Consider the following 17,973-nt stretch of genomic DNA (forward strand, 5'->3'; position numbering starts at 1 on the left):
CTGCTGTCCGTATGCAGCTGCCTCTGATCCCCTCGGAATGGAGTTATTCATTCCACCATGACTCCCTAGTGGATCTTCTCCTGTTATGACGTGTGAATTTACCATAATTCTTCTCCTACGCCTGGAGTAACAAGCTTGTGTTTTCCATGGCCGGGTATGATGGCTTCAAAGTGGAACCAATAAATCACTGGGGAAAAGAAATAGCTCTGATTTAAATATGTGGTGCAAGGGGCTGCCGGAGGTGCTGTCTTTCACTTGAGGTGTAAAACCAGGGAACTGTTTGAAACATTTGTGGTCATTAAAGATCCCAGGATGGTCTGAGCATGAAAAGGGTTCGTGTTAATGCTGGTGTGCGTGACCAGTTCCAACACTGGTGAAAACAGTCTGCTTCCATCTCACTGCTGGTTACAGTGTACCCAATATATTTGACTGCCTGTGCTTCTCTGCACTCTGGCTGGGTGCTACATTTCAGTAGTGGAAAAGGTACCCCAATGTCTGTATAAGTTGTAAAAGGCCTGTGGTGTCAAAGGCATTCTGTAAATATAAGATATACTTTTGTACCATTCCAGGGTCTCAGCACAGTCTGACCAAAATGAGTTAAGCCTCACCACAATCTTGTGAGGTGGGTCGATAGCATGACCCTCATTTTGCGAAGAGGTAAACTGAGGCACAGAGCAGTCACTATCCACCTCAGGAATACAGCCACAGTCTTGTCACCTATTGATATTTCCCTAATGCTCAGGGAAGGGTTGGGAGGCTAAACTGACTGATGTTCATAAAGCACTATAAGATACGCGGGTGGAAGGTGCTACAAAAGTTCAAGCTCCTAAATTCTTATTATTTACATATTTCATATTTTCCCACCATCGTTGGAGTGGTAGAAGAATATCAGGGACAGGTAAACTGGAACAGTCAAACAGCAACCTTGCATCACTGCCCACGTGTCACCTAAACTGAACCTCGCTAAGGCTTGAGGAAAAGCTGTCTAACTTTAAAGGGAAAGCAATTATTTCCCTGCACCTCTGCTCTTCTTGGTTGGTGCAGGGAGCAGAAGCTGGATTGTTGATACTCCAGGGCAAGGTCTGTTCATAGAGTATTTTCAACCCAATGCAGAGTAGGTAAATACTGGAAATTCCTCAAGGAAGCTGCTGCTTATGAGAATTCCTGCCCTGTTTTGCAGACTTTAGAATTTCAGATAGTTGAGTAAAAACAACAGGAGTGAAATCCTGGCCCCACTGAAATCAATGGGAGTTTTGCCATTGACTTCAATAAGGGCAGAATTTTACCCCAGAGCTTTGATGAAATCTTTTGAGCTTCACCCATTGCTAATGCACAGAGAGCTCTGGCTGGCTGTAACTTGAGTGAGGCCAGAGGCTGATCTTCATGGGACAGGGATTAATTAATCACTCCATGGATGGCCCAGGCAAAGGTAAATCATCGTGAGCACACATACATGGTGCTCCGATATTACAGTGGTCAGCACCCTGGAAATAGCATACAGTAGATGGACACTTCTGTTGAATCCAGGTAAACTCACCCCTCAGCTATTTATGTTTATAAAGCTCCTGTCCCCTTTTCCTTTTTGGCACTAGCCCTGGGTTTTGTTTTAAGTGCACTCACTGCTGTGTGGTAGCTGCTGCTGATCTACTCTCAGCCTCCGCTGTGTTAGCTGAGGAGGTATTGGCTGGAGGCACGTTGTTTGATGAAAGATGGTCAGGAAAGTGGGAGGAATTGTCTTGACCATCCCAGGCCTGTGGCCAACATTCTGACCTCTGTGAGTCGTCATGTTCTGGCACAGAATTCCAGAATCTTTGAGACTGGGAGGGGCTATTGAGTCTAGCCCTCTGCATCCCAACAGGATATGCTTGAGGTGGGAATATCTAGACTTAGCCTTGAATACCTTCATGAGCATTGTTGACTCTTCAATCTCTTTAAGTTCTGCAGAGACCACTTAGAACTGTGTGGCACTGGCAGAGGTCTAAGTGGCCCTCAGAGAATTCCCATTAGCTGTTAGGAATATAGAGCCTATGACACACAGCTGAACAGTTCTGTTTCCATCATTAGAGGGCAGTGGCATACCCACATAAATATATGTACACTTGGCCAGTTGATTGCAATATCTTATATTTTAACCCACCCTCCCCCCCCCCACAGAGGTGCCTCTTTAAAACTCTGAAGGACTGAGGGGGTGCAGCAAGTTCATACGTTGCAGAACTCCTTCAGAATTCCCCACCAATGAGTTCACCATGGACCCTCGATTAATGCCAGCATCCTGAGCATCCTTGCTAACTCATCCACCCCAATGAGAAGCAGGTCGATCCAATCTTGCCTGCCAGCAGCTAAAACCCAACCTGATCCCTCCGTGACAGGCTCCCTAATCCAATCCCCCTACAGCCTCATAACCTGACCACAGACAAGCTCCTTAACTCCTCTCGTAGCATACAGTAGGCTTTCCTCCCTTCCAGAATGTGCTATGGGGTTTTCAGAAGTCTAGCTGAGGCGATGCACAAAACTCTGCAAAACCTACACATAGGAACGTAAGAACTGTGTGACAAATGGCAGGTGTTTATAGTACCCCAATTTGCTACTTTAGAATTCCTAAATTCCTGGGCCAAATTCTGCTCAGAATCAGTGGTGAAAATCCAAAGTAATCCCACTGCAGTCAGTGGAGTCCCTCCTGATTTACACCATGTAACGGAGAGCAGCATTTACCCTCTTGTCTTTAGGGCAAAGAGCCAAGATCCATCCTCCCGTATCAGATGTGAATGACGCTTGTTGTTTGTGTGCATGGTTGCTATAAACTTAACCTGATTGGCTGGTCACGCAGGGGAATTACACAAAGAGGTGTATGAGTTTTAGGTCATGACACAGAATCAGTACTAGATTTTATTGTTTGTTCAAAGAGATTAACCCATAATCTGCACTAAAAACATTGCCTAAGCAACAGGGAAAATAATACCCTTATTCTGAGACATTAGCTTGTCCAATAGAAATTATACAGCAAGATAATGATAGAGAGAGAGTTGGGTGAATAATTGATTTTTCGGTCTAAGGAAAAATTCATTTCACACTGAACAAAATGTTTCATTTATTTTTAGAGTGTTTTTACCTTTTTGGGGGGGGATTAAATCTTGCTATTTTTTAACAGAACCCCATTTTGAAACAAAAATCAAAATGTTTTATTTAGTAAATGTAAAAATGTTTCTGTTCTGTTCTTTTGCCAAAACTATTTGACAAATTTGACCCAAAGCTGTATTTTTGGGGGTGAATAAATTATTTGACAAAATAAATTGCTTGGTTCTAATTATATAATCATTAGGGTCATGTTACACGGATTTATTCCTGATAATTCATTAAATAAAAAGTGATGGTGAAAGTAGAAAATTCTAGGTTTTCTCCTAGATCATTGATTTTATGGCCAGAAGGGACCATTATGGTCATCTACTCTGACCTCTCGCATGAAACACAGGCCAGAGAACTTCACCCAATAATTCCTGTTGCAAGCCCATAGCTGGAGTTGAGCTAGAACATCTGATTTTATTTCTGGAGAGTTAGTAATTCTGTTTCTGAGAGGATCACCATGCTGGGGCAATGTGCTCCTAAGAAAAAGCCCCTGCTGCCCAACTGAATCAGCAGTACCACACGGCCGCCCCTTGGCAGGTGACATCCGTCCAAGAACCAACCAGGCACTACCCTACTTAACTTTTTGGATTTGACAAGAGCACAGCCCAAGGTAATAAGTTTGAGGGCACTGCTACTGAACAACATACTTGGTTTTGGTAGCACCCCACTATTTAAATATATTCTACACCTTATTTTAATTTGCTGAGAACTTTTGATGCTTTCACCTTTAAGGCTGAAATTTCCCCAACTTCTTCAGAGCTATTTAGAAAAAAAAACTGAACAAAAGTTGCTGAGCATTTATGAGAATGAAGAGGACAAGGATGGGCAAATACACTTTCCCCATTATTAAAAAAATACAAACCTGGCAACCATTTTTTTCAGAACTGCTCTAGGTCCAAAGTGGCTAGGGTGGGAAAGCAGATATTTATATGAAGATTGATTGGGAAATGAGCAAATTGTTAATGAGCAAAGCCTATTCAAAGGAAGTTGGGGTGCGGGGGAGGGATTGGAATATTAATGTAATTTCTTAATCATTCTCCAGTGGTTTTGAAGGTGACAATAAAAACTTTGTTTCATGCAGGAAGAACACGGGAGGGGAAAAGACAATGCTCCAGAAGTGGCAGGTAAATGTAGACAGATCTCTGGCTAACTCTCTGATTAATAAAACCATGTCAGTACCTAGCTGAGGAAAGAAAAGGATGGACCAACTCTCTCTGCCCTACTGCAGTGTACCAGGAACCCCAACAATACTGCTAAAAAGACAAACCTCATCCTGCAGGGTTTAGAGTCAAGCTCTCACTATTGGGATTGGGGTGAGACCCTTCATGGAGTGCAGATTAGCCCACACTGGGTTATTGCAGGGTTCTTTGCACCTTCCTCTGAAGCAGCTATTGCTGGCCACTGTTGGAGACAGCACACCAGGCTAGATGGACCTCGGGCATTAGTTCTTTGCTGCAGTGATGCCTAAGATGGCCACTCTAGTCAAGATGAGGGGATGTGTAGAAGGAGATCTGCAGCAGGTGTAAATCAGCAAAGCTCCATTGATTTCACTGGAGTGACATTGTCCTATACCAGCTGAGTACCTGGACTGTAGCTTCCAGTGGCTACATGCCTCTGATAAAGATCTTGATGGCCATAGAAGACAGTGTAGAAATCCATGGGCTATCTCACATTTGGCTCTGCAGGATGTTGGCCAGGATTCTCCTGCACATGGATAACAATAAAACAGTTGTGTGTGTTTGGCTCTCCATCAAACCATATGAAAGTAATACAGTAGCCTATTACATACATATACCACTAGAGCATTTAGTGGTTTCAGCCAGTATGCAAATTACATAGTCTGAAGAAGATCTAATGAGAAAACTTATTTAACATTTTGGTGAACTGATTATTATAAAATAGTAGCAGGCTCATGTAGGCTTGTGCTGATTTGAATAGAGGTTGCTGATTGATTATAGCATTTATAACACTGTGGCCCAGCTGAACAGGGGCTCCTTGGAGTTCTGAGAATGCTTCCAAAGTTTAAAAGCAGCTGCCGTCTCTGATGGCTCAGAATCCAGGCCAATGGGCATTGCTACCATCTGAGCATTGTTACCAGCTGAGAGCTCTTTTTAATGCATGTGAAATGAGCTGGTGGGTTCAATCCAGTTTCTGGAGCACAGATGTCCAGTGATTGTGTGTGTGTGCGCACAGAACCTAGCAAAGCACATGCCCTTGATCCCAGATTGAGCCCCCTAGGTGCTAACACAACATAAATATTAATAATCATCATCACAAGAGCTACCATTACAATTGGCACCCTTGCTGGCGTTTCAGCACAGAGATCTGGGTGTACAAGAAGAATGAACTCCCCTCTCACCCAGAGAGGAGATCTCTCCAGGTCAGATTCAAGGCACTTTGCCCTGTGCACACTGGGACAAGGGGACAATGTGTGGGAAATTTGCCTTGTCAATTTCCAGGCTGTATTTGTTTTGTGAATTAGTAAGGGGACTTCACTTGCCAGGACAGTCACTCTGGCACCATTCACAATAAATTGAAAGACCAAAAATCATGCAGTGGCTATGGGTAGCGAGTAGACCTGATAACTATTTTTTCTTCAAAACATTTAAATGAAAACTGGCTTTTTTGTCCAAATGGAAATTTATGCTGGAAATGCCCAATTTTGAAGGCAATTTTCATGTTTCCATTGAAAACCCATACACCAATTTTTTCTGTTGCTGCTTTTCACCAAAAACCCAAAAGCTTTGTGAAGAAAAATTTTGGAGAAAATAGAAATTTTTAACTTACCAATAAAAACATTCCCATGTCCCAACTGGCTGTGCTAATGAGTTGTGTTTAGCCTGCGCCGGGTTGGCTCTTACTGATTAACATGGAGCCAAGAGCAGCTTCACAGGAGGGGTTTGTGATGATTGTTCCCTGATATGGCAGAAGAGAGAGATCAGTAACTTTGACTACCTGATGTACCTGAACACGCTGGCCGGGCGCACATACAATGACTACATGCAGTACCCCGTGTTCCCCTGGATCCTGGCTGATTACCACTCCCAGGTGAGCTCTTCATGCTTAGTAGCTTTTCTGTACTTTCTGCAGTAGAAGCCATGCAAAGCGTTCTTCACTGACGTGAACGCTGGGGTGGGCCTAGTTCTAGAACCCACTCCTGAGGTCTCGAGCCAGGGCCGGACTGTGCCAGAGAGTGGGCTCAGAACAGGGCCAGGACTGTGACCCCTTCTGCTTCTTGCCCCTCCAAAGGGCTATGGAGGGAGCAGGCCCTGTGCTCCCCTGAGAGCAAGTACTGCCACTTGTCCCTTCATGCAGGCTGTGCCAGTCTGGGTACATCTACACAGCAATCGTCTGGGACCCTACAGACCTGGGCAGCTGGCCTGTGTCATCACGGCTCCATAGCTATGTATTGCGAGCTAGCTCAGTCCAAGCTAGCTCATGTATGCCTACGTGTGCTGTCCTGATTGCAGTGTGAATGTACCCTCTGGGTGGGAGGCTCCTTGCACACACTGAGCTCTCGGAGGCACACGCCCTCTGCTTCCAAGGATCCTTCCCTCTCCCTTGGGAGGGGGATGTTGGTAGCATTGAACCTCTGCCCAGAAAGGCAGATATGCTGTGGTTTCTGCACTATATGCTGGAGTCACTCCATGAACCAACCAGCAAAGGGGTGATTCTGAAGGCAGAGCTCATCCCCTTTCCCCAGGAACTGCGGGTGTCATTTCTACCAGCTTATACCTGCCCAAGGCTTAGCTGTGATGCATCTCCCAGTTTGCCGTGGCCATACTGACTTCCTGCACAAGGTTAACGTAGTTCCCACAGAGTAATGGGGAGGCGTTCCATGCTGGCAAGGGCATCACACCGGGTTTGAAGGGGTGAGCACCGAGCTCAGTGAATTCCCCTGGCTGTGGGTGTGGCTGACACACCTGAGCCACCACAGCTAGGCAGGTCACGGAGCTGAGCCTGGTCAGTGGGATTCTAGGAGAGTTCAGCTGCTCCCCCGCCCACCCCCCCCCCGACGTTTGCCTTGCAGATGCTGAACCTTGCTAGCCCCCAGACGTTCCGAGACCTTTCCAAGCCCATGGGAGCTCAGACACTGGAAAGGAAACGCAAATTTATCCAGCGCTACCATGAGGTGGAGAAGAGCGAAGGTGAGTGCTTTCGGAGAATCACGGGAGGCACAAATCCAGCTCCCACTGAACCCCTTGGGCGCTAGGTTAATTCCTAGGGAGATGTCTCCTGCAGGAGGACCAGTTGATTTTCAGGGCTTGGGCAGAGTCAGATGAGAGAGGGCCTTGGGTTCCTGGGACGTGCCTGCTATGAAGAGTGACTCCCATCCTGTCCCCCATCCCGTCCCCCATCCCGATGTGTCCTGCACTGCTAAGTCCCATCCCCATCCTCAGGCCAGAGACCAGTATTGGGCCGGGGGCTTAGCAGCAGAGGCCACTTGCCCAGTGAGGGTCCTTGCAGGCATCCTGTCTGATAGCTGCAGTGGGGGATTGGGGGAAGTGAGGCAATTTGGCCCCTGGGGAGTGGGGCTTTGCTGGGGGACAGAGTGATGTGGGAGAGAATGGGGGTGGGGGTGCAGGGCTTAAAACGGGCTGAAAAAGGTCTGTGCGCTGGGAGGAGGGTCTGTCATTTTCTACTAAAATGAAAACAATGTCATCTCTGCCTGTCCCCCATCCCACAGCAACTCTTCCCCCCACCTCTCCAACCGTTCTGCCCTTTCCAGCCTCATCGCTGCTCCCCCTGCAGCTCCTGGGGTTCTTCAGCCCCCTCTCAGGCTGGGCGGGCCTAAGCAAGGTTCCCTCTCCCCCTCCCAGGCAGGGATGGAGGGGGAAAGGGAAGGGTAAAGGCCTCACAGGAAGGGAGGGGAGGGAGGGGGAAGGAACCCCCTAGCTGCTAGGTTCTTACCCCCTCACCCCCAAGAATATCTTTGGCCCCTGGGGGTAGGGGGGAATTGCTTCCTGCAGCAGCCCTGGCTGGCTGCTTGTGCCCCGAGAGGCAGGGCTGAAATGTGCGCCCCCCCAGGGACCTGGCTCAGAGGTAGACATTTTATATTAAGTGTGCCGGGTCTGTGCCCCTTTTGACCTGGCACACTTTAAGCACTGGGGGGATGGAGCAGGAGCAGGCAGGATGGCATGGAAGGAGGAGGGCATTCGGGATCTAGCTCCACTAATGTTAAGGCACCTGTCACCGTGGTATCTGCATCATCTGCCAGGCCATAGGGATTACATGGGACTCCATCCCGTCCTTATGTGGCCACGTAGCTGATCACTGTGGAGGTAACCCTCTTGCAAATGCAACAAAATAGCAACTAAGGACCCCAGAGACATCAAGGGGCATGGGGTGAGGTACATAGACCCTTTAGGGCCTGTGCTTCCCTCTGGTATTACATTCAAGGTGTGTGCAATCACATGTAAAGGGGGTACGCACAGTGGTGAGCTGGAGCCAGTTTGCACTGGTTTGCTGGAACCGGTTGTTAAATTCAGAAGCCTTTTAGAACCGGTTGTCCTGTGGAAAAGTGGCACCCACGGGGAAAATTTGGTGGGTGCAGAGCACCCACCGGCAGCTCCGCGCCCGGCCCCAGCTCACCTCCGCTCCGCCTTCACCTCCTCCCCTGAACGCACCGCCCCTCTCTGCTTCTCCGCCCCCCTGGCTTCCCGTGAATCAGCTGTTCGCGCAGGAAGCCAGGGAGGGCTGAGAAGCAGGCAGCAGCTTTGCACTCAGCCCCAAGGAGGTGGAGGCGGAGCGGAGGTGAGCTGGGGTGGGCGGAGCACGAAGAGGGCTGCTCGCACCGCAGCAGGTAACCCGGGGGGGGCGGGGGAGGGCGCAGGGGACCCGCTCCCTGCCCCAGCTCGCCTCCGCCTCCCTGGGCCTGAGCGCCAAGCCACCGCCTGCTTCTCAGCTCTACCAGGCTTCCTGCGCAAACAGCTGATTCGCAGGAAGCCACGGGGAAGGGGGGTGGAGAAGCAGAGCGGGGCGGTGTGTTCAGGGGAGGAGGTGGAGCGGAGGTGAGCTGGGGCCGGGTGCGGGGCAGGGAGCTGCCGTTGGGGGCTCTGCGCCCACCAAATTTTCCCCATGGGTGCTCCAGCTTCGGAGCACCCACGGAGTCGGTGCCTAAGGCACCACTTTTGATGTGATCAGTGGGGGGAGCGGTCGCTCCCTCTGCTCCCTGCCTAGCTAAGCTACCCCACCCTTAGGAGTCAGAGGGACCTGCTGGATGCTTCCCAGGAGCTGCCCCAGGTAAGCACCGCCGGGACTCCCCGCCTCGCCCCCCGGCAGGCCCCTCTGGCTCTTAGGGACAGGGTGGGCACCCACCTCGGTGGCCCACGAGACCCTCCTGCCTGGTTCTGGGGGCAGTCAGGGGACAGGGGAGGGGGTTGGATGGGGCAAGGGTCTGGGGAGGGGGCGTCAAGGAATGCGGGGGATTGGATGGGGCCGGAGTCCCAGGGGGCAGGGGCGGGGCAGGAGTGGCGGGGACAGGCCACGACCCCCTCGTGGGGTGAGGAGGGAATCGGTTGTTAAGATTTTGGCAGCTCATCACTGGCAGCACATGTAGCCAGGTTGCAGTGTACCTGCCTGGTTGTGTGAGCACACATCCTATCGGGCATGCCCTTGCACATGGATCTTTGCACACCTGTTTTTCAAATCCTGCCCCCCACAATTGTGTTGTGGTAATTTGCAGCTGTGCCTTCAAATGGCAATGTTTCAAACTGAGACCCGATCACCTCTAATTTACAGGAGACCCGTCAGCCCAATGTCACTATTGCACCCACTACTCTTCGGCCATCATAGTAGCGTCGTACTTGGTCCGAATGGAGCCATTTACGCAGACCTTCTGCTCTCTTCAGGTAAAAGGACCTTCTATGCTACGTAGAAAACGATAGCTGATTCCAGCCACTGGCTAATGAGCTGCCCGTTCGTTCTTATGTCACAGGCAAAGTCTGGGATTGGCGGAGGCCCCATCCTGTTCCCGCTGAGCTCACTGGCAAAGCCTCAATGGGAGCAGGATCAGAGCCGTGTGTATATATTACATTCTAACAGAGAGTCCAGTCATAGGAGGGGGGAGGCTAGATTATCCATCACACCCTTACACACCCTTATGGGCCTTACACACCCATCCCAGTGCACCTGTTATGCCCCTTGGGGCCTTAGGGATACGTCTGCACTGCAGGGACTGTTGTGTGGTGAAGGAGGGCTGGCCGCATCCCTCTCCAGTTGTTTGCTGCAGCTCTGCTTTGTTTTGTTTTTTCTTTCAATGAGCTAATGTAAATAATGTGCTGTGTTAATTAAGCAATAAGCCCCATGAAATCGGTTGTTCCCAGCGGTGGGTGATGGGCTTGCGAACCACCTGAGGCAATGCTCTTCCACGGCACTCTGCAAACCATATGTTAGCTGCAGTCATCAATGACTGTGGAGCACTTAGCGCTGTTGTAAACTCCAAATGCTGCTCCTGCTCACCGGGATGCTTTTTATCCATAACAAGCCACCTGTCTGTGTGGCTGCATTCATGTGTGATTGGTAGATGACTCCAAAAGCATCCGAGATCTAGATAAGCACCCAAAATTTTGCGTTGAGGTGAGTCCAGTTAAACCACTGACTGGTTCCACCAGATGCCTCGTTCCTCTCGTCTTGCACTGATGCATGTGAATCAGAGCTGGTATTGTCTTTCCCCCACATATACCTGGTCCTGTAGCAGCTTAGGGACTGCCAACTCTCGGGTACAGTCAGGAGAGCAGCAGACTTGAACAGCCTGAGCTACACGATTGGTTCAGCCAGGACTTGCAGCAATGTCCATAGCAAATAGTCTAGCTTTGCACACCTGTTTTTCAAACCCTGCCCCTCACAATTGTGTTGTCGTAATTTGCAGCTGTGCCTTCAAATGGCAATGTTTCAAACTGAGACCCGATCACCTCTGGTCACTGCAATCTAACTGTAGCACCTCCTGCTGGCAGGGCTACTACATGCTGTTGCTGAAACAAATCTCTGTACTAGATGACTGAAAGGTAGCTAATGTAATGCTGATTTTTTTAAAAGGGCTCCAGAGACCATCCTGACAGTTACAGGCCATTGTGCATAATGCAGTACCAGCCAAACTGGTAGAAACTATAGCAAAGAACAGAACTATCAGACACATCAACACGATATGTTGGCAGAGTCAACATGGCTTTTGCAAGGGGAAATCATGCCTCACCAATCTATTGGAATTCTTTGCGGGTGTCAGTAAGCGTGTGGACAAGAGTGATCCAGACCACACAGTGTACTTGGACTTTCAGAAAGAACCTTTAATAGGGTCCCACACTAAAGGAAACTAAATAGTCATGTGATAAGAGGGATAAGAAGAGGGCTGCCTCTTAAGAAGAGGAGAGGCTTTATTGTGATGGGCCTGCTCCAAACCCACCAGTCTGAACTCATCTGAATGGGAAACACAGCATCTCAGACCCAACTCCCTTTAAAAGGGCAGAGTTGGCTGGAGATCTTAATTCCCCTAGTCCACAGAGCTGATAGCACCCGGCAATCCATGGGGGGCTAGGACAGTCTTGTTTAGTAAGGTAGCATACAGAAAAGGGATTCCAGAGCCTGTAATACTTCATTAAGTATAATGGGCCTCAATGTGAGTGGAAGGGGACTGTTGTGTTGAGACGCTGCACTGGGACTTGGGAGATGTAGGTTCTATTCCCAGCTCTCTCAATGACTCCAGATGAGTCACTGAAACTCTGCCTGTAAATGCAGATAATGACTGGTTAGCCTCTCTTGGGAATTTGTAAAGCTTCGTCTCTTTATAGCCATCTGAGAAGTGCTTTGAGCTCCTTGGATTTAAGGCCCTATTAGGACCCAGTATTATAATCCCTCAACATTATGATCAATGGCACATGCTCGGCCCCCACAGAATCAATTCTTATAGGAGCGCAGTTTGATTCTTACTTAGATTCTCCCCTGTGAACTCTTTGCCTAACTGCTTTGCACAGCCCCTATCATACTGTGACTATAACAGTATTTAATTTAACCCGAATCCCTGATCACTGAAATGGCTTCACTGAAAGGAAAAAAACCCTAGGTCTTACTCCATGCGGCCCATGAAAAAGCTGTCAGAGTTTATGTTAATGCGCAGTTGAAAAGCATAACGTAATTCCAGATTTTCTTTTCCCCTCTCAGTGCAGTTTTTGTATTTCAAGAGAGAGAAAACCCATTAATTCTGATATAAATATATGCAAATAAATGTATTAATATAAGAAATGGGAAAATCAGTTATTGCTTCCTTTATAAATAATACAGGCTTAAGTTTTAAAGATATTACTTTTCCTTAAAGTGAATTAGACAGCCAGGGAAAAAATCATATTTTTTCTTGGTGGTAATATCTTTAACCAGATTTGTCACACTAACAGCATTTCCTATGTATATATTATTTTTATTTAATACAGGTAATCTTTTTATTACAAATCATATTGTTTCTCAGGAGATTACCATCAGTTCTCATAAAAGCTGCAAAAAAAGATGAAAAAGCATCAATCACTACCAGACACAGTGCGCTGTGTGAAGATTAAATATACAAAGCCCTTTAATATGCTTCAATGAGATACTTGTTAGCTGTTGATTTATTTATAGTCCTCCTTCTACCCTGTTTTAATTTCCATGTGAATTTGACTCCAAGGGTCCCTGCTTGATACTGATCAAGAGCAAGATGACCTTGTGCATCAGATTGTCTCCTAGCTAGGCTTGCCTGTGTGATCTTGGTCAGAGGTCCGTTTGTGATCCGTTGAGTTGGAGTGGAAAGGCTCCATGATGCTCAGTGGGCGGGGTAAGAAACAAGGAAGTGGAGTGGAAGTCATGCATGGGTGTTGTGAATTGGAGATGAGGCTGGACCAAAATTCTGATCCAAACCGGCTTTGCTAAGTCTACAGCTGGGTGTTTCCCTTTGTTATAAATATGGGACTGCGGCCAGGAGCGGCCTAGTATAGATCTTCAGGGACAGGAGCAGAACAGCCATATTCCAAACTTAAGCTCCATTGACTTCAGTGGCATGCACCTGCTTACCCAAAGGTGGAGTTTGCTCTGCAGTGTGATATGGTGGACGGATAGATGTCTCGTTCTTTGCACACACACAGCTCCTCTCTTTGGACTGCATGGATGCTTATCTGACACTTTTATATTTAACAGACTGAAAGGTAAACCCCAGTCACCTGTAACTAGATAGAAGGGACATATTAGTCTTGATCTAGCTCTTGAAGCAAACAGGAGGAGGAGAGAGGTAAACAGAGGAAATAAGGTTATCCCAACAAGTCAGCAACAGAGAGAACCTTCCGGGCTTGCATGCAAATCTGGCACTATTTGTGCTTATGCAATGCCCCCCCTCCCCTCTCTGGGACCGAACTGGGGATCTCCAGCGCTAAAAGCATGAACTGCTACTGCTTGAGCTAAAGGGATGTCCCTCTGTAGCTGCGGGCTGTCACAATTCATACCCGCTACAGATCAGCAGAGCTAGGGACCTGTAACACACATGCACCAGTGGGTTACACTAACTTTATGTCAGTGCCTGTACAGAGCAAGCTGATTGCATGTAGGAAAGTAGTGGCTAGGAAATTTAGTCCTTCACAAAATTAATCACTGGGGATTCATGTCAGCTGAAGTGCGGCCTGTAGGCATCCAGGTCAAGTTTACTGTTACCTGGCCTTTGACTTCTCAAATCCAGCTTGGGAAGCTGCCATATGTGAAACAAATTGCCTACATCACCAAACCCTTACATAAAATTAGGCCCAAAGAAGCCTGAGTGAGAATGTTTTCTCTGGAGAGGCGTAATGGTCTGGCTAGCCCAAGTGCAGCTCAGTGCCAGAATTCAGCTTCCAGAAATAGCATCCCTGGATCCTCTTTCATTTGGTCCAGTCTCCCAACATGAGAAGGGCCAAGGGTCAACCTTGGATTGGTGAGGCCTAGCCCTGCTATAAATGAATCCAATGCAGACTGTACCTGAAGCTACCATCTCTCTTGGTGAAAAGGATTGTGGAACACAGTAGCTGAACTGGAAGCTGCTGTTAATTGCCCTATTATTCCTACCTTCCCTATGGATGGAATTTAGGGTGCTATCTACTGGCTGAGCATAGGGCTGTTCCCATGGTCCCCAAATGCTTCCTGGCTTCTCTATAACAAGTGGGCAAATAGCAGGAGTGAAATGAGCTCCATAGATTTGTCCAGGTACTTCTATGTTCCTCATCACTATAGTACCTGAGCACCTCATAATTAACAGAGTCTATCTTCACAGCACAGGCGGTAAGGAAGGACTAGCCACATTTTGCCAGTGCAGAACTGTAGCGCAGACTAGAATAAGTGACTTTCCCAAGATCACACAGAGTATCTGAGCCTCCCGAGTCCCACACCTCTGCCACATCCAGTGGACCATCTTTCCTGCCCCAATAAAGTAACTTCTATATCCAACCTTTCCTTCAAAGATACTAGGAAAGCCCATATTCTCCAGGATTTGCCTGGGACTTGGAAGAATTTGGTGTGATATTCTGTGGTGGTGTTTGGAGAAATATTCTGAGTTAGATGGTGGAGTTACCCCAAGCCCCGAACTAGAGGCCATGCGGAGTTGTGTTTCATCAGTGTCTCAATGGGTATGTCTGCACTTGAGGTGTGATTCCCAGCTCCCGTAGACATACCGTACTGGCTGTCATCGAGTTGTTAGTGTAGCCGCAGTGGTGGGAGAGGTTAGCCATGCCGAGGGCAAGCCCATCTAGACCCCATGGGTATGTTCTCAGGCGGCTAACTCAAGCCACTGCCTGTGCGACTGCGGCTGCACTGCTATTTTTAGTGTGCTAGCCCAATGGGAGCTAGCAGGGGTATGTCTGCTCCAGCTGGGAACCACACCCTTAGCTCCAAGAGTCAGCATACTTGAAGTGCAACCGTTTTGAATCTTTAATCCATGTTTCTAGGATAAAGAGGGAGTTAAGAAAAACAGCCTTCCGCTTTGAGTCAGGTCTCACTAGCTAAGCAGGCTTGGGCGGTCGTGGATGGGAGACCTGCAAGGAAAGACCTAGGTGCCTGGGCAAGTCCTGAGCACTTCCAGTCAATGGAGATCCCATGGCAGCAGGGGCATGAGACCGAAATCCTTAATGGGGCAAATTTCCCCCTGCAATTTAAGTGAGGCATGGCTGTCTTCACTATTGGATAAAGTGGCTTAATGCTGATCGTTACTTTATGCTAGAAGTACATGTGTTTTGATGGTGGGGGTCATGATCCCAGTACAAATATAAGAGGGGCGGGGCTTTCTAGATGTGCCTAAGTGACTTGGGAGCACAAATCCCTTTGGGAGTTAATAGGACTTGTGCTCCTAAATCACTGTGGCACATTTGAAAATGATGACCTGAAATATATCATGGCTTCCATCTGAGGCAAAACTCCCGATTTAAATCAATGGGAGGTTTTCCCGAAGGCCCTGATTTTATGAAACCATCCCTGTTCAGGAAGGGCACTTGCACTTAGTGCCCATAAAATTAAGCGTGTGTCTGTGGTGTATGTAAGCATGCGTTTAATTGCTTTCCTGAGTCAGGGAGTAAGGAAGTTTCCCAGAGTCAGGTCAATTGTTTGTAAAGCACTTGGATGTAAGAGGCGCTGCAGAAAGCCATGATCATTATCAGCATTAATGTAGGAGAGCCACATTTCTGCTTGGTTCCAAGTTCCTGCAAGGGAGACAATGTCTCCAGGCCTGGTTGCCCTCTCAGTTACACCTGCATAGACGAGGGCAGAGTCAGGCTCTTCCTGATATGTTCCTAGATTATCGTTAGAAAACAGGCTGTGGTTCAGCATTTGCCTCTTGGTTAGTGTAAGGTCACAAAGAACATTGGAAATCCAGCCCTGATCACTGCCTGGTGCTCTCTGTCTGTCTGCAGGGGGGAAGTTTTGATGTAGCAGACCGGATGTTTCACAGTGTGAAGAACACGTGGGACTCGGCGTCGAGAGAGAACATGAGTGATGTCCGGGAGCTCATCCCTGAGTTCTTCTACTTGCCTGAATTCTTAACCAACTGCAATCACTTTGAATTCGGTAAGTACTGGGTGGAATGTGGGCGCTCCTACCGGCGTTGTGCTGGGAGATGGGATCTGGCTGCCTGGGCTGGCTGACCTGGGGCTGAGCCGTGAAATTTGGATCCAGACCCAAAGCATCTCAGTTTCAAGGGGATTTAGTTTCAGTCTCCCATTTTAGGGCTGTCTTCTGTGGAGATATTGAGAAGGCTTGGCAAGGGTGGCCCACTAGTTAGGTCATTGCCCTAGGTCCTTGGAGAACTGGTTTCAGTTCCCTGCCACAGACACCCTGTGTGACCTTAGTCAAATCACTTATCCTCTGTGTGCCTCAGTTCCCCATCTGTACAGTGGTGATAATAGATCTCCCCTTAATGGTGTGCAGAGCTGAGTCCACGGAAAGATTGTGAAGTGCTTCGAGAAGAGCTATATAAGGAATTCATACACGTTCAGCAGGGACTATTGTGATCATCTAGTCTGGCCTCCTGCACAGCCCACGCTACAGAATGTGTAGCTGTTACACTACAGTTACACTCATCTTCTGCAGATTTCCCTCTCCAGGCAGGTCAGATTTCCCATTAAAGGAAGGCTCCATAGGGACACACTTTCAACACTGGCCATCTAAGTTGTTCCCACAAAGGGTGCATCTCCAGATCCTGCCTTTCCAGGCTCAAATGGGCTTGTGCTTCCAAGTTTTCACTGTGCCTGCTGAAATGTCTGTTTTATCAGATGCTGGCAGGTTTTTGCTGAAGCATTTATGTGACTGCTTTTGAAAATGTGGCCCACGTTGTGGTCTATAAACCACCTGGTAATTTTTACTTCATCTAGGGCTCAGGAGTTGCTAAATGATTTTGATGGTGGTTCTTTTTTACTGTGTCTTCTCCCATTGGTCAGCGCTGCCACAGGCAGCCTCGCCTCCTTCCGAAAAGCTCAGGGTACATGATCGGTCTGGAGTGTGGTTCCTGTTCTCAGTAAATGGTATCCTGAACGCATCCCCTGCCAATGGGCCCTTTCTCAATCAGCAGTGGGGGCTAGCAGAGAGTCCAGGATAATTCTCAGTACATAAGAGCTGGCCAGGCAGTGTTCTGTTCCTGACCCAGGACATAAGCAGCTCACTCGGCACGCAGACTGTGACCTTTGCAAGACAAGGCATCTCACTGCAGTGTACATTGGCTGGTTAGTAATTAAGAGGAAAGACAAATGTTTCACATCCTTATGTGAGAATCATCCCAGATTCATGCCAGCCAAGGCAACTTAACCAGCCATGTCAGTGTCCAGCTGCATGTTGGTCACATTACAGTATTTAAGGTCTATGTGAGGTGAGCCATGGGCAAAGGAAAGCCAAGGCAGGGAGAGATTGCTAACAGGCAGCAAGACCTAGGATGATTTAGCCTTGAGAGGAGAAACCTTAGAAAAGCAATGGACCCAAACACAGTCAAACCCTTTGAGTGATTGAAATCAGAACCCAGACCCTGATCTGAATGGAGCCAAATGGGGTGAACCAGAATGTAGATCTGAAATTTACATTTATACCTTCTATTCAGCCTGTCTCTATAATGGGCAGAAACCCAAATCCACACACTCCTAAATCTTGGAGATCTTTGTTGTCCGGACCTTAACCTTGGTCTGGATTTTGTGATCAGAGCCCAGCTCTAGAGAGATGGGACTTGGCTGAGGTATTTAAGGTGATGATCGGTGCAGTGAAAACTGATTTGCACATCCCTGTGACACTGTCCCATGATGCAAGAAAAAGGGGACGCTCTATGAAAGTAATGGCAGGCAAAGGATGATTACAGATTTTATACGGCAGAATCCTTCAGGGAAGTCCTACAGCCTG

At 48.1% G+C, this 17,973-nt stretch overlaps 1 protein-coding gene across 1 annotated transcript in view; it reads left to right on the forward strand.

Annotated features, from left to right (window-relative positions):
* The window catches only part of WDFY4 (WDFY family member 4), a 236,835-nt gene that overhangs the window by 171,560 nt on the left and 47,302 nt on the right, over positions 1–17,973 (forward strand). The window contains exons 48-52 of the mRNA XM_084634805.1: positions 4,205–4,247; positions 6,052–6,171; positions 7,154–7,271; positions 9,865–9,974; positions 16,008–16,161. Coding sequence (XP_084490931.1) covers positions 4,205–4,247; positions 6,052–6,171; positions 7,154–7,271; positions 9,865–9,974; positions 16,008–16,161 — 545 coding nt within the window. The remainder of the gene's footprint in view (positions 1–4,204; positions 4,248–6,051; positions 6,172–7,153; positions 7,272–9,864; positions 9,975–16,007; positions 16,162–17,973) is intronic.

Source organism: Lepidochelys olivacea, assembly GCF_965140295.1.
Source record: "Lepidochelys olivacea isolate rLepOli2 genome assembly, chromosome: 7".
Lineage (NCBI taxonomy): Eukaryota > Metazoa > Chordata > Testudines > Cheloniidae > Lepidochelys > Lepidochelys olivacea.